General features: G+C 40.7%; 1 protein-coding gene across 10 annotated transcripts in view; it reads left to right on the plus strand.

Moving 5' to 3' along the window:
* Nucleotides 1-16279, plus strand: part of CAST (calpastatin) — a 59500-nt gene that overhangs the window by 12469 nt on the left and 30752 nt on the right. For 4 of the 10 annotated variants that reach the window (XM_053408407.1, XM_053408411.1, XM_053408410.1 and 1 more), the window contains 2 exons: nucleotides 4452-4523; nucleotides 13443-13502. In XM_053408407.1, coding sequence (XP_053264382.1) covers nucleotides 4452-4523; nucleotides 13443-13502 — 132 coding nt within the window. Of the gene's footprint in view, nucleotides 1-4451; nucleotides 4524-7328; nucleotides 7512-13442; nucleotides 13503-16279 lie in introns of those variants that run through there. The other 6 variants (XM_053408403.1, XM_053408404.1, XM_053408406.1 and 3 more) reach the window with 3 other exon arrangements.

Genomic DNA, 16279 nt, shown 5'->3' on the forward strand with positions numbered 1-16279 from the left:
GTTTACTGGTAAAGGCTCTCACAGCGTACTGTTTGCTTAGATTTCATTATTTGAAAATAGCAACAAGTAATATTGCATTGTTTGCCATAATTTAGAAGATCAAAAGAGTGATGAAGCGCTACATAAATATTTGCAGCCAAATATCTGTAACTGAACCCAGTTGTAATTTCAATAGTGTGGGAAGGAAACATAGTGTGGGGGAGAGCGAGGAAGCTGAGAGGTACAACAGAGCAAACTGCTTTGTTTAATGATTCCTACCTAGAGCACTGTAACAGGATTCTCTCAGTTCAGAAGAGCAGCAATCTGACATTTCAGCCACACCAGCCATCATGTCACCTAAATCTCTGAGACTTCCTGACTAAATGGCAATTTGCTTGTAACGTGATCTCTTCTGCCTTTCATTAGACAGATGAGTAGATATTGTATTGCCTGAAGAACAAGGGCTGCTGTAATGCATCTCCTCTGACTTTGTCAACTCAATCCTTTCATCGTCTAAGTTTTTTTTAGCTTACCTGCATAAAGCAGGGTGTTGTGCTGTGTTGAATTCCAAGTTCCTGAAGACACAGAAACTGGAAATGCATGAATAACTGTTTATAGACAGTGGGTGGAATTGAATGTAGGGCTATGGCAATATTTCCGTCAGTGTAAGCATTTTAGCTTGCCAAGCAAAAATCCAATTGCACTATAGGAAGTCCTTGTGTGGACTTTTGTTGGCAGTACTCATTAGTTGAGTCTGGCGTAAATAGGTTCTATGTTTCCAGCTAAGTCATGCTCACAGTAGACCTGCAAGTCCACTGATTTCAATGGATCTACCCAGTGTACGACGTAGGTGGATATGACTATTATGTTGGCATATCATGGATCAGCCATTGTATTGTACTTTCAAAGAAGAAAATCCTGAGAGCTTAATTATAAAAACAACTTGACACACTTGCATTTCCATTGTATTGAACATACATAAGTATAAGAAAGCTATCAAACATTACTAGGAATCATTACTGGCCCCAGTCCAGGAAGGACAGACAACAATAAGAGGCTACACAGCCACTGGAGACCTTCCACTTCCTGCTCTAAGTTGAGATTAGTGTTCTCGGTTAAGGAATGGGCACATTCAGCATCTTTCTAACTTAGCCATTTCTGCCTACCTTTTCTATCTCCTCATTCTGCACTGTCAAAGTGGATAATCCACTGGTAGGTGGTATGTGCACAGAGTAGCAGTAATATACATGCACTGTAGGTACTTCCTTTTCTGTGTCAAGTTTTGAATGCTTTGCCTTGTACATTGTTTACTTCCAAGGAGGAGTTTGGCACTATCTACTTGTCTGAATAACATTGGCAGTGCTATGTTTTTGCCTCCTGAACCAATCTTCCCTGCATCATGCCAATTTTTACTCCTTGATTTGGAAACTGCACAATTTGTGGTAATGGTGGTGGGAGTAAAAGGGCAAAACAATTCTGGTTGGAACATTTCTATTCCAGGGCCCTTGCTGAAAGGCCAGCATGAGTGTTCCTACTTCAAAATAAATTTCAGCCCAGTTCTTCTAGGAAGGTGTACATTCATAATATTATTTCTATGCAATTTGCTATTCTCTTAAAATGTCAAACTTTGAATGAATGACTAGCATCCCAAACTAACATTTACAGGCAGGAGTGCCAGTTGGCCCTGAGAATGTGCGTGCCCGGGGCTGTGGGTGCCATGCAGTGTGCATGGCCCTGGTGCTGAAATTTCTGGGTGCCCAGCCTCTTCATGGGGATTTTGTGGGTGCTCAGGCACCCAGGGCCCCAGAGAGCTGGCACCTATGTTTGCAGGATTACCGGTATATATCCATGGCATCACTCTCAGCAGTCTCATGAACAAGACAACTGGTTCAGCCTGTATGTTTCACTGGCCTGGCATCTTCCCCTCATACTCCCAAAATTGGCTAAATTCTACCCCATTACTACATTTAGGATTATGAGGAGTCTGCCCCCCAAAATCATAACAGTATTATAGCACTTAATATACCACCTTTCAGTAGAAATGCACAGAGTGGCTTGCATAAGAGATGTCTTTTTGGAGTTAGCATCTGTTGGTTATCGGACAATTCATTTATTTTGTTTATATCCCACCTTTTCATCCAAGGAACTCAAGGTGGCCTACATGTATCTATCTCCTCATTTAATTCCAACCACCCTTTGTGGTACGTTAGGCTGAGACCTTGACTGGCCCAAGGCTACCCAGCGAGCTTCATATTGTTGTGGCATCATTCATCACATCATTAATACACACAGTCCTCAAATTGATCATTAACTATAAGATGCTAGGAGAATGGGTGCTACATCATTTCTATGACGCTGTTTGTAGTGTGTTAGATGTTTTTCTGATACATGCAATCTTACAGAGAAGATTATATATATATAAATAATTTATGTAATGCATAGTATATGGCCCAGCCAATGCACAGTATATGTCCCAGCCAATACTAAGCACTTCTAAGCTAGGAATGACTACCTGCACTGGTTAAAGGATCATTAATGCCTCTTTGAGGGAGTGGTGCTATCTTTACTGATGGAGGCCATGGGTGATGTGCTGTCTACTGTCTCACTTGACTAGAGCAACTTGGAAAATCTCCAATTCAGATTGGAAGCACAAGTCACGGACATGTGTCAGCTGTTTTTGTTACACTCTAAAACATCATCTGGGACGTTTGATGTTGTTACAGTGTTAGTATATTATTTACTATTCTTGGGAAAAGCTCCAAGCATTCCTGGGTTAAATAGATTTCTTAAGGCTGTTTCACACTACGTTTGGATGGAAATTGTTTGGCAGGTATTATTATTATTTATACCCTGCCCATCTGGCTGGGTTTCCTGAGCCATTCTGGGCGGCTTACAGCATATCTAAAAACATAAAACATCAAGCATTAAAAACTTCCTGATACAGGGCTGCCTTGTTATTAATTTGATTTATTCACCCTAAGGTCCCAGGATGGGTCACAACAGTTTGAAATAGAACATTAAAAACAATTTAAAGCAGCTTACAACCACAAAATTAGGGTGTGTCCTAAAAATATACATCTTAAGGAGATTCTTCATGAGCTAGGGACCAATATGAATATCATGGAAATGTTTGGAGAAGGGCAACTCTGTGTGTTAACTTGACACCCAGTGTGAAAAACCACCAGCTCAGCCTGGTCTCATTGACATGTTTGAATTCTTGAATGAGATAGTAACTAAGTGACTCCAAGGTTTTCATGCAGGTTGGATGAGAGTGGGAGAGAAGGGTTTAAAAAATTTTGTGACCAGAGGATAAATTGCCTACATGTGTGTCAGCAGTCTGCAGATCTGCCTGCCTGTTTTCATATTAAGATGCTGGAACTTTGACAGAGAAGGGCAATTAATTAATTATGTTTGCATTGACTTTTTGCACCATTCTTAGTTTTCATCTTTCAATCCATCCTGTGTTATTAATATAGGAGAAAATATGTATTTATAATAAAAGGCTAAAAGCCAGGAGAAGCTCCTTGTACTTGATTGTCAAGGCAATGTCCTGTTTATAGAGACCTACTTATTTAAAGAGCCGGCCCATTTGAGAGCATTTCAGGTGTAGTATTAACAGTGGTGCACTTTCGGTTTTCTGTGCCCCCCACCACTTGTGCTCCATTCTACGCCACCCTAAAACTGCCTCTGGTATCAACTATTATTTGCCATGATGTCAGGCATCATTTGCTGATGCAATCATTTCCCCTTCCAACCTGCTTGCAACCATGGTTTTCAATCCATTACCAGAAGTTGTACATATTGCTTGTTTTATGTTGCTATGGCTGTTGGCTAATGTGAATAAAGTTTACCTATCCGTCACCAGAAGTCCCTGCCATGGTTTGCTGATTTTTTCCAATTATGACAACCCCTTGGTTAATACTAAAAGGGAAATTGAAAGGGGAGGACACAACTCATTCACAGCCTGTGCATCACCTGTTTAAGCTGACTATAAGGTGAGCAGGGCACAAATCTTTGCATCCCTTCCCAGGGCAGGTCTTTAACAACGGCAGAGTTGTTATTCAGGAAAGGACATAGCTCAATGATAGAGTGTCTGCTTTGCATGCAGAAGGTCTCATGTTCAATCCCTGGTATCTCCATGTAGGACTGGGAATGTTCCCTGCCTGGAGAGTCACTGCCAGTTGGTGTAGTGATACTTAACTAGAAGGACCAATGGTCTGATTCAGTTTAAGGCAGTTTTCTATGTTCCTATTCATATTCATACTTTCACATGATACCCAAAGATTGCTAGTGAGTGAATTAAAGTAATTGCACTTTAGTAAAATGCTGACTGCAGATCAGTACATCATCAACATGGCAAAAAAAAAAAAAAACCCCTCTGAAAATAGGATGCAACATCTATTTTTATTGAAGATTTTCCCTACAGCATTAGTGTTTTACTTTTAATATTTCAATTTTTTTTTGTCTTGTAGAAGAAACCTGAAAGTACTAGCCTTACTGAATCTCCTAAAACACAAACAAGTGGGACATCTTCCATCAGTAAGGTAACTTGAGTGGTTATAGAACTGTTCGTCATATTCCTGGAAGCATGACCGGCAAATGCTTTACTAATTATCTAATCTTGAATGTTTATGCTGGTGTCATCTGTCTTTAAATTGCCTGTGGGTTCTTATATTGTTGACAGATTGTTGGAAGCTGCCTTTGGAGGGTTTGAACCTAAAATGTGGCTCATACATATTTTAAATTAATAATATAGATGAGTGGTATATCAGTCAACTGAAACTTCAATGTTGTCAGTGGTTCAGCCACTTTAAGTGTGCATTTTAAGGCTATGTTCATTGGATTCATATGAATCCTGAAGTGTAATGAAATGCCTCAGAGGGATCTTCTGCCTCCCTGAGGTGAATCAGGATCTGTACAAGTCAATCCAACAATGATTTAAAAAGTGCTGTAGTCAAGTTACTAAAATCAGTGCCCTATTCAACAGAATGAGTAGGAGGGCCTTGCGGATATTTGGCATATCAGAGGTAAAGCAGAATCTCTGGAAGGGAGCCCAGAAGCTAAAACAGTGGGCCCTGAAGTGAGTTGTGATGCCTTGACAATAGAGATGTCACCCCTCCCCCACTCGCCACAAAAGGCTGCAGACAAGCTTCTGCTAAAACTGAAAGTAATGTCTCTTAAATTTGCCATAATGATGGTGAAGCAATGGGAGAAGGGCGAGCGAACACCAGAGTGGAGATTTTCTGTCATATTGCCCATTAAACACTAGAGAAGTTTAAGCGAGTCTTTTTTTCTTTTTATTTTCTTTTTTACCCCTTCCAAAACTGTAATGGCTGTCCCTGTGGGAAAATGACAAATTACAGAATAATGTCTGCCATGAGGATTTATGCCTCTGGAAGGTGTGACCTTACCTGCAAATTTCATCAAATTTCACCCCAAAATAAAAAGGGTTTTAGACATTTCCTTAAAAAATAAAATAAATCAAAGGTATGTAGCACAAAAGTGCCTTGATCTATCTGTCCATAATTTGGTAGGCTTTATTGACTCTGGAGGGGAAAATATGCCTGCAGATTTAATGCATGCATGTCAGAAGAAAAAAATGGTTATAACCATTGCTGAATTTCCCAATAGCAAAGTGGCCGGCAGGTTGGGAGACAGCGTGGACTTGGTCAGACCCTGAGATGAATCAGGCACCTAGAAAGTACTTTGATGAAAGCTCCAAATGAAATCATGTGGTTGACGTACACCAATATTGCGTACATGTATAAAATATCTGAATGAAAACTGCAGACTTTTGTGTTAAATTTTGAGGTGCTATGATGGGTTCTGGGTATTTCACAGCACTGTGAGGAAGCTAGCCTCATGTTAATCCCTTGATGCATTGAGATCATCATAAATCATGCATGCATGTGCAGCTATGTTTTACCAATTGGTTTCCAGGCACAGTTCAAAGCCTTGGTAGTAAGCCTCCTCCCATGTCAGCTTACCTGTTCACTAAACTCAAGGAGGAAGGTCATAGTGGAAGCGCTGTTGGGTGGGCCAAGAAAGGTGGCTTTCTCAGTGACTGCACCAACATTATAGAAGGGTTTGCCCAATGAGGTTCAAATGGCCTCCTTCTGAGTGTTTTCTTGTAATTCATGAAGACTTTTCTTAATTTGCCAGATTGAAGTGATTTTACTGAAGGCTGTGTTCTGTTTTGAGTTTTTATTGTCTCTGAGTTGTGTTCCTCTGATTTTAATTATTGTGAGTTGACTTGGTTGGGAGGGGTTGGTGAAGCAGACTGGCAATGCAGAGCTGCCACAGTGGCATCACTGCCACTTACCTGGATGGCATTGGGGCAGGGTGGTGGCAAGGCTTGGGTTATGCGGATGAAATGGTGTCAACCCCAGATAGGCACTTTCCTAATGGATGAGATTTCCAGAAGTTGAGCTGAGCCATTAATGCAGCTTGTTCAGTGCTTATCTGTTTCACATATAGTGTGTTATAAGAGGAAATATTTATTTTTAGAGTGGTGGCAAAATACCCATAGGAAACTATCATATTGGATCTACCTTTTCTGTTATTTTCCACCCTGACTGCTAGCAGCTCTCCAGATTGCGGTTTTTGCCTGCTCTTCTAGCTAAGATTATTTTAAGTAGAATGTCTGGGGTGGCCTATGGAAGCTTCTGCACATGAAGTATGCACTCTGCAAGTGTGCTATGGTTTGTCCCCATCTATATATTATGCATATAGTAAAGAAAACCTGAAGCACTACAGCTCCTATAAGCTGTTGCTCTTGTGTAAATTTTAATTCGGCTCTAACAGTTTTATGTGCAGCAATAAAATATTGTCTGATAAAGAGAATGTTACACATTCTATACAGTACACACTAAAATGGCTTTATTGCTGCCTTAACTGGTTTTTGTAATGCATTTATTTGTTATAGAGCTATATTCAGGCTATATGCCATGCACCCCCAGGGATGATGGGAGTTGTCGTGCCAAATATCTAGAGGGCTGAGTTTGGGGGTGCCTGCTATATGCCTTTACCAGTTTGGTAAAACAAAATCCCCTGCCAGTAGGTTATTAGTACTCCCACTTCAAGCTTCCTTGTGCCTTTGGTAGCTTTTTTAAAAAATAATAATCAGAAAATTCAGAAGCCTCAATAAAACTTGGTGATTCGGTTTTGTCTACTGTCTTCTCTTAACTACAGGCCACATAAGTAAAACACCCGCATTTGACTTTGGCAGCAATTCCTGTTCCATTTTGGCAAAGCTAGCTGCTGCCTGTCCCCACATTCCTTGTGAGGATCTCTCAAGTTTATTTGAATATTCATAGGAGGTGGAGCAACTGAGCCTGCAGACTGAGTGTGTCTGCTTGTGCTGTTCGGATTGGTCGTGCCATCTTCACTGGCATGGGTTTGTTCCAGGGGCTGTGTTAAAACTGAAACCATGGCTAGAACTGATACAAACTGAAATGAAAGCAAGCTTGTGATAAGGATCCCGTGTGTTCTGTTTACTTAGAGCTTGGGAAGGAACATACCAGCTGCCTGGAGTGAGTACTGTTTTTCCGGGATTTTTTTTTGCTACTGTCAGTACTGCGGTCTAACTGTGTTGCGTACTTCCTGCTTTCTTTTGCTTCTCCAACCCTGCAATGCTCTTTACTGCAGAACATGAACTGCTGAATTAGTTAGTGTTGTGCTTAGTAAGTGGACTGGAGCATTTTATTTCTGGAGTTGCAGAGTTTTACAGCTCTTACTCTTGCTTTCTAGCCCTGAGAAGAATAGGCTTTTCTGCTAGGGGCTGCTGACTATCTGGTGTGTTTTTATCAGAAAGGATGTTGTGAAAGCAGTGACTTGTAAGATCTTAGCAAAATCTCGAGAGTAAGATCTTCATAGCTATAGATCTAATGATTCATAATCTTTTTTTTTATTTAAAAAAATCTGAATTGACTGCCATAAGCTCACAATGGTGTCTTACAAATTTGGTGTGTCATTGCTGACTGTCTATTCAGTGTATATTTGGAACCTGTGTAATTCAGGGTGTGGTGATCTGTACAGGATATATTTCTCTCTGTTCAGGCATGTCCAGGTAACTATTGTCTCTACCAACCCAAAGGTGGTGTTTACTTAATATTATATGTATATTATTCCACAACAATGAAGCTGAATGACTAAAGCTGTTGCTAAGCTAACAATAGTAGGAATATGTTTCCGCCCGACCCCCGAAATTATAAACAATTCCCCCCTTTAATGTTTTAGAAAACAATTATTTTCAGTTATGGGGTTTGGAGTTAACTGCCTGAGTTAAACTTCAATCCTAAGCAATTCTTACCTGGGAGTATGTCCTACTCAACTCAGTAGAATGTTGAAGCTGAAACTTTCTATATGATGTCTCTCCCCCAGGAAGTGATTTCTTCCATGGTGCTGAATGTTGAAATCAGGAGGCTTATAATGACAGGCTTGAGTATGCCCATTTATGTATTATGAACCAACCCCGTCCAAGCTGGGATCTAGCTTATCATGTACGCTACTAATCATCACTACCACTGCTCTTTCACTCAAATCACACCTGGCAATATGTGTGGCAACTAGGAGGCCAAGGCATCCATTGAAATGGCATCATTTTCTGTGCTCTCTGCACAGTTCCACCACCATCTTTAGCAGTGGAAAAGCTCTCTTGTTTAAGAAAAGGCAGCAGGGAAGAAAACCCTCTGCTGCCACCTCTTATAATCATAGAACTGTAGAGATGTAAGGGATCCCAAGGGTCATCTAGACCAACCTTCTGTAATGCGGTATACCAGAAGGAACATCTCCCTCCCCACCCAACGTTCAGCCCGGATACTGAGGTCCAGCTCTGAGTGCCTTCTGAGGATTTTCTCAATGTGAGAAGTAAGGTTACAAGGAACCAGGTAGAGGGCCTTCTCGGTAGTGGCCTCCCATCAGATACCAAGGAAATAAACAACTATCTGACTTTTAAAAGACATCTGAAGGCAGCCCTGTTTAGGGAAGTTGTTAATGTTTGATGCTATATCGTGTTTTTAATGTTCTGTTGGGAGCCGCCCAGATTGGCTGGGGAGGCCTGGCCAGATGGGCGTGGTATAAGTAATAAATTATTATTATTACTTTGTTGTTGATGATGATGCAGGAGTCTGAACTAAAGCCATGACAGATGACCACCCAACTTCTGTTTAAAAACCTCCCATGAAGGAAAGCTCACAACCTCCTGAGGGAGTCCGTTCTACTGTCAAACATCTCCCACCATCAGAAAGTACTTCCTGATGTTTAGTCAGAATCTCCCTTCTTGTAACTTGAATCCGTTGGTTCAGGTTTTACCTTCTGGAGCAGGAGAAAACAAACTTGCTCCATCTTCCATGTGACAGCCCTTTGGATATTTGAATATGGCTATCATATCTCTCTTATAAATGTTATGCCCCTGCCCCCCTTCAAAAATGACTCGTTTTAATTTTTCCCTCATCTCCCTACACCAAGTTATGGGAAATGCCCATTTTCCTGTGAGCCAAATAGCTTCATTAAACTTGGAGGTTTTGGATATGTGCTTTTTGGATAACTAGCTCCAGAGCATGGGTAAAAGGCAAACCCAAAGTTCTTCAGTGACAATTTGGCTATTTCCTCCAGTTATCTTTGTGGTGATGACCTTGACACCACATGGAAGCTGTCATTTTCCTGAATCTCTGAGTGCATGTTGAGTATGCACTTTGGGTGTTTAGCAAATAGGACTTGTTAGGGAGTTGGTGGCCTGAACTGGGAACCACACTACTTTTATGCTGGGCCATAGTCCATGGTCTGTTTACCACACTCTTGGGCCCCTCTTCAGACGTAGTAGGCATATTCAATCTGGGGCCTTGCCCCAAAGACCGACAGGCAGTAATCCTCTGGATTGGTCAGGTTTGGTATAAATAGTAGGAGCCTGATCTTCTATTTCCTCTTGATCAACACAGTAATACCTTTTGCTTGCTACTCTTTAGGCTCCTACTTCCAGCTCAAGACTCTGATCTCTAGGCAGTGTTCAAAATTAGCCAGGTGCCAGGCACATTTTGCACCTGCTTTTCAACTGCTTCTGACCAAGTGAAGATGCCTGGGTGCCAGGGTGGCACCTAACATCTTCACCATCTGGGGGTCATTGGATCTGGACTGTTTTCACACACCAGTACACCATCTTGTAGAATTCTATATTTTATCTGCACAATGAGAATGAATTTCTGGAACCAAAATGGTTTTTCTGTGCAGCCTAAGCAGGAGCAGTCACCATTAAGAAAAAGAGGTCAGAATAGGCCATTGTTTATGTGGACTGCCCCTGGATCAAGTGACTTTTCTTCTTTAACTTCTCAAAGCTCTTAAGTTAGCTCAAGGTTGCCATCTGAACTCACCAGATGTTTAACTGAGAATCAATCACTGTCAGTCCATCATTTTGAAAAATAAGATTTTAGAGCTGTCTTGCCCAAAAATGCAACTAGACATTCCATTTTGGTGCCTCGCTGAGAGAAGCCAAGTAACAGGGAACCAGGCAGAAGGGCTTCTCGGTAGTGGCACCCACCCTGTGGAACGCCCTCCCACCAGATGTCAAAGAGAAAAACTACCACCAGACTTTTAGAAGACATCTGAAGGCAGCCCTGTTTAGGGAAGCTTTTAATGTCTAATAGACTATTGTATTTTAATATTCTGTTGGAAGCTGCCCAGAGTGGCTGGGGAAACCCAGCCAGATGGGTGGGGTATAAATTATTATTATTATTATTATTATTATTATTATTATTATTATTATGGCTTCAACCTTGGTGTAAGGAACCATTTGACATCTAGCTTATATATCTAAGTATATACTGTCTCTAGGAAGCTAAGGTAGAGAGAAACCCTCCAGGTCAAGATTCAGGTGTGACTTATGCCTGCCTTACCTATACTTTGAAGATTCACTGTGAAGCATTTTTTATTCTTTACTACAGCTATTTTAATATTCTATAGTGGTGCTCTGATTTTATCATGAAAATATCCACACTGTGGTTTTGTTCCTGCTGTGTTTTTGAAATCTGAAATTTCTCTTTCTTCCTTTTTCAGTAGAGCCAGGCAGTTCACAATTCACAATTCTTGTATTATAAACTGGGTGTGCCTCTGGTCAAACACGCTACAATCTCTCCCAAGTTCTGTTTAGCTATGAATCATACAGTTATTACCGGTTACCAGGCAACTCTTTTCATATTTGTTTCCAAGCCCAACATATGTATTCACATGGTTCATCAGTGGCAAAACTTTGCTTGTTTATGAACTCAGATAGTGGTAAAAAGCTTTTTATTTTTTAATGGCTGCTTGATAAATATTTGAAAGAAAAATAGCAGAGGAAACAAATAACATTCTGTAGAGTTGCGATGAAGAAAGACACCACTGCAGCATTAGATGTGTACAATGTAAATGTTATTATTGTCTCCTTGCAGTCTTTGTGACAGATTAAATTTCCCTTGGCCACACTCTTGCCATTTCTTCCTAAGGGTTTTATTACATGTGGTGCTGAAAAACTAAATTGTGATCATTCTCAGTTTAAATAAAAAGTTCCCTCTAGTTTCATGTTCAGTTTCAAACCTGCTCCGTTTATAGTCCAGTTGAAGAACTGATACATAATCAATATAGCTGCTGATCCCATCAAACCATCCTCCTGTGAGTCTTTACAAGCGTAAGAGAGATTGTTATGTAGAGGGGAAGGTTTATCCTTTCTCCCCCAGTCATGACTGGAATTAAAATTGTCCTCCTCCATGCTTAAGAAGCCTTAGCCTATTATATTGTTTTCCCTGGGTATCTCATCTCCAGTCTAAAGAGTTTGCCATGAGCTGCTGTTCTCTTTCCATGATTACTGCTTTGATCTCAACTCCTCACTGGCTCTTTTTTTAAATTTTTACTTCACACTTGCCTATGGTCCCTCTGGTGTTTATTTGCTGCTCTGGAACCACAGGGCTGTTTCTCACCCACTTGGGGACTGACAATTTGCTTCCCCAAAGTCCTGGAATCCAATTGCCTCGAATCTGGCAGTTTGAGTAGGATACGTATGGGACTTGCTTATATGGCAAGGGTGGTGGCAGCCTCTTCCAGATGCATGTTTACTCCATGACAATAATGAATGTGACTCATTTTAAAGAGGCTTGGAACAGATACTTGTCCTGTATCCAGGAGGAGGAAGACTTTGTACAAGTAACTTGATTATGTGAAGGTGGCTTACCGTAGAATGAAAGTATGACTTCATTGCCTAGCATTTACTTGTTGGAAAAATATAGGTGGATAATATAGTCAAATTACATAGTGAAAGCCTTTTGGCATGCCATTCAGAATCTATTGAAGTTGAGTCCATCACTGAAGACATGTAGTTAACAATAGAATATCTGCTTGACACATTTTATGCAATGAGGGTGCAAAAGAAAATGGTTTTTCGAATTTGGTAAAACAGAAAATTTAAATAAGGGACCTGTTCCATGTGGCTCCTATGTAAATGTAAAACTCTGAGTTTGGACTTGCCAGAGCTTACAACCACTTATTTCAAATAATAGCTCAGTTAGTAGAGCATGAGCCCCATGTTAGGTTAAAGATTCTGGCACTGTCGGGGTTTGGACTAGATGATCCTTGTGGTTCCTTCCAACTCTACAGTTCTGTAATTCTGAGTTTTAATGTTTTCTTCGGGCCAGCTCTGGAAAGCTTGGATTAAGATGGGATTGTTAGCCTGGTTTTTTTCAATAAATAATTTTGACAGTATAATGACTCTTAAAGAGATAATTATAAGCACAAATACATCTCTGGTTTCAGTACATCATTAGCCTTCATATTGAAGAAAGGTGGGAGGGAAGGTTAATATCTTAACATTAATTGGTTTTGTAAGCAGCCTGTAATAATTTCTGTTCTGTGCCCTTTCATTTCACCTGTGTCCTTGCATTTTTCTTAAGTCTAGCAATGTTAGTTTGCCCCTATTAAGAGATTATCAAAACGTAATCCACCCTTGAACAACTTGCTTAGTATTATTAATTTCATTTCATTCTATTGGTTATCTGTAACCCACTTTTCATTCCAGAAGGAAACCAAACATGGCTAATAAAAAACATCTGTGTCTGATATAAGCACTCCAGGTTATTCTGACTATTCAAGCTTCTACTTGTTTATAGCACATCCCCCCCCAAAAAAAAACTTTGCACTTTAGTTCAGTCCTACCACTAATGAATGAGTATGTTACATCTTGTTTAATCTTGTAATGAGTCTATGGAATTTTGGTTATTTGTGTATTTAAACACAACTCCCCATTCATTATATGCTCTGTGCAATTTGTGGGGGAAAGGATCAGCGTTCACATCTATCAATGAACATCCAAGATCAATGAGAGCTTTGGGATACAGATTTGCAACTTGCTGTATTGGGATGGAATTCTAAAATATATAAAAATAGTTAACTCCCTTGGTGGGCAATTAATTCACATCCTTTTTTTTTTTTGCACATTGTAGGCTCAGTCTTCTTCCACGGTTTCCTCAAAGGCACCCACTATGAAGCCTTCTGAAACAAAGGTATGTCTTCTGAAAAAGGATAAGCAAGTGTCCATTTATACCAGTCTGATTCTGTGCTACTTTTACAGCAGCTGTTATTATAATAAATTGCTATGTGATCTTTTTCCATCTCTGAGCACTTATAAGTGATTGCAAGTTGCTGACTGACCCAAGAAGTAGGGTTTAACACAAGAGGTTAACACTACTGGTGTACTATCAGTGTTAACCCCCATCAAAATGGTTTATATGAGCAAGTAATAAATGTTAACAGTGCTTAAGAACTGTTGTGGAGAGCAATTCTATTGTGATCACATATCACTGGCTGTATGGAAATTGCACCACTTATTCAACCAATTCCTACTGATATGGTTTCAGTGCTTTGAATGGAATGTCCACAGTCAGTTTCTCTAAAACAACAACAGCATATAGGTGATGCTAATCTTTGTTTTATGTGTCAGGTGAAATTATATGTCTCAATTTGCTCATATGTGCATAACTGATAGGCAATCTTTATTCCTTTGCAACTAATAGTGTTTAGTCATATATGCAACTCCCTAGACAACATTCCTTCTTTCGAGAGAGGATAGTAGTGAGTTGAAATTGTCATTGCTTAAGGGGGGGGGGACTTTCCCAGGTAAATCAGTAATTGACCATGTAAAATTGCATGTTCTATTTTACCTCCTCATCCCCATAACCTTGATTCCTAAATTTCTCATTTTCTGACTTCATCAAATCCTACAGCAGGCTAACCACATAAAAACAAGTCTATCTCATTCTGCCTGTTATGAAATCAGTCCCATTGTTGCAGAATTCAACCAGGCTCAAATACTGCCAGCACACAGAACAATTCACAATGAAATAAAAACTTATAAAGGTTTTCAAAATATCCAATTGCTTCAATCAATTTTTAAAGTAATGAACTCCACATAACTGAGAGACATCAACTGATACGTGGTGGACTGGGGTGGGGAACCTGAGACCCAGGGCCTCCAGCTCTCTCTGTCTGAAGTGTAAGACTTTCTCCAGGCTACACCTGCCATGGGTGCTTTTGCCTGACTGGAATATGTCCTGAGCTGTGATAGCACCCTTTGCTTGCCTGGTTGGGAGAGATGTATGTAGAAAACTTGTGTGTGGTTGGAATATACCGTATTTTTCGCTCTATAAGACACACCCGACCATAAGACGCACCTAGTTTTTAGAGGAGGAAAACAAGAAAAGCCAGCAAGAGCTCACTCGGCATGGCTCTTTAAAGGTAGAGCAGCTCTTGCTGGCTTTTCTGGGAGGTGGGAGAAGGGACTGGCTGGCTGCCCTCTGTCCCTTCTCCCACCTCCCTGAAAAGCCAGAGCAAGCTGTGCAGCTATCTCTGAAGCCAGCATAGCAAGAGGGAAAACTGTGCAACGCCTCTTGTTGTGCTGCCTTCCCAGCGAAGCAGGATGAGGGATGGAAGGGAGCCTTATGGAGCTCCTTCCGTCCCTCATCCTGCTTCGCTGGGAAGCCAGCAGACCAAGAGGCGCTGCGCAGCCCTCCCTCTTGCTGTGCTGGCTTCAGCGATAGATGCGCAGCCTTCATTCTCTCCATAACACACACACACATTTCCCCTTGCTTTTTAGGAGGAAAAAAGTATGTCTTATGGAGTGAAAAATACGGTAGTTTACCGCACCAAGGTAAGAATCACATTACTTGATCTATCTGGTTTTGCCTTTGGTTGCACCCTCCACCAGCATGCGGCTCCTAAAAGCTTCTGTACAAGGGGATGCAGCCCTCCAGCTGAAAAAAGGTCCCCTACTCCTGGTCTAGAGTATTTAGCTTCTATTAACTTGCTTACTTGGCAGTTATAAATCACGTTTCTGTTAAGGCAGGTTTGTAACAACTTGTCAGTGTAAGCCAAACTCTGATAAAGCTGTTCTTGCGGTCTGGTGTTCACCTTCATGGGACTGGCACTCAAGTGCTCATATAAATAGGCAAAGTGGGCATCCTATTTATAGATTCAAATGACTACTAGAAGCACTTGGCACGTTCCTTACCTTGTTAGAGAGGGCGCCAAAAACCCAGCTCTAGAAATGCAGAGCCTGTTTTTGCACACAATTTAGATCAGACTAGAAATGTTCTGCTCTTCTATTGTGAACAAAATAAATGATCGCTCCTCCTCTTTCCTATGTGTGAATTGTATCTGTGTGATACCTTTGCTTTGTAGAAGTTGCTTAATGTAGCAAGAAGAGGAGTCACGGAGGAATATTGAGGTGGTTGAGTTAGACCTTCAAAGCGCCTATTAATAATCATTTCTGAAAAATTTAAATCACCCAGTCACCTTTGAAATTACATGGTAAACTAAAGTTCTGTGCATTCTGCTTAGGGTAGTGTTGCAATTTGGAATGAGGGATATCTGCTTACTTCTTAGATCTCTGTCTTTCATATCTCTGAAACTCGTTGAAACAAAAAAAGGGGTGTGCCTTTTCCTCATATTCCTTTTGCCTTGATCTACCTGATGGAGAGTTGCCTTACTACAGAGCAAGACTTTAGATTAGGAGGTTATCAATGCTTGTTGGAGAAGAAGTGGTTGAAAATCATTCTTAACTGCTCTAGCTTCCTTGATTGCAGGAAGAGAGAGCATTAATTCTTTTGCTTCCCTGCTGCTATCTGTTTCAGGAATTGCTTTTCTGCCTAACCCAGAAGTGGGTCTCTTATACAGTGAAGTGGTACATAAATGGCATAAAGAAAATGTATAGGAAGCTGCCATTTGCTATTATCAAACAGCAGCTTCCCATGCCATAAAACCACTTTGAAAACTGAAGGGAAAC

The sequence above is a fragment of the Podarcis raffonei genome, chromosome 11 (genome assembly GCF_027172205.1).
Source record: "Podarcis raffonei isolate rPodRaf1 chromosome 11, rPodRaf1.pri, whole genome shotgun sequence".
Classification (NCBI taxonomy): domain Eukaryota; kingdom Metazoa; phylum Chordata; class Lepidosauria; order Squamata; family Lacertidae; genus Podarcis; species Podarcis raffonei.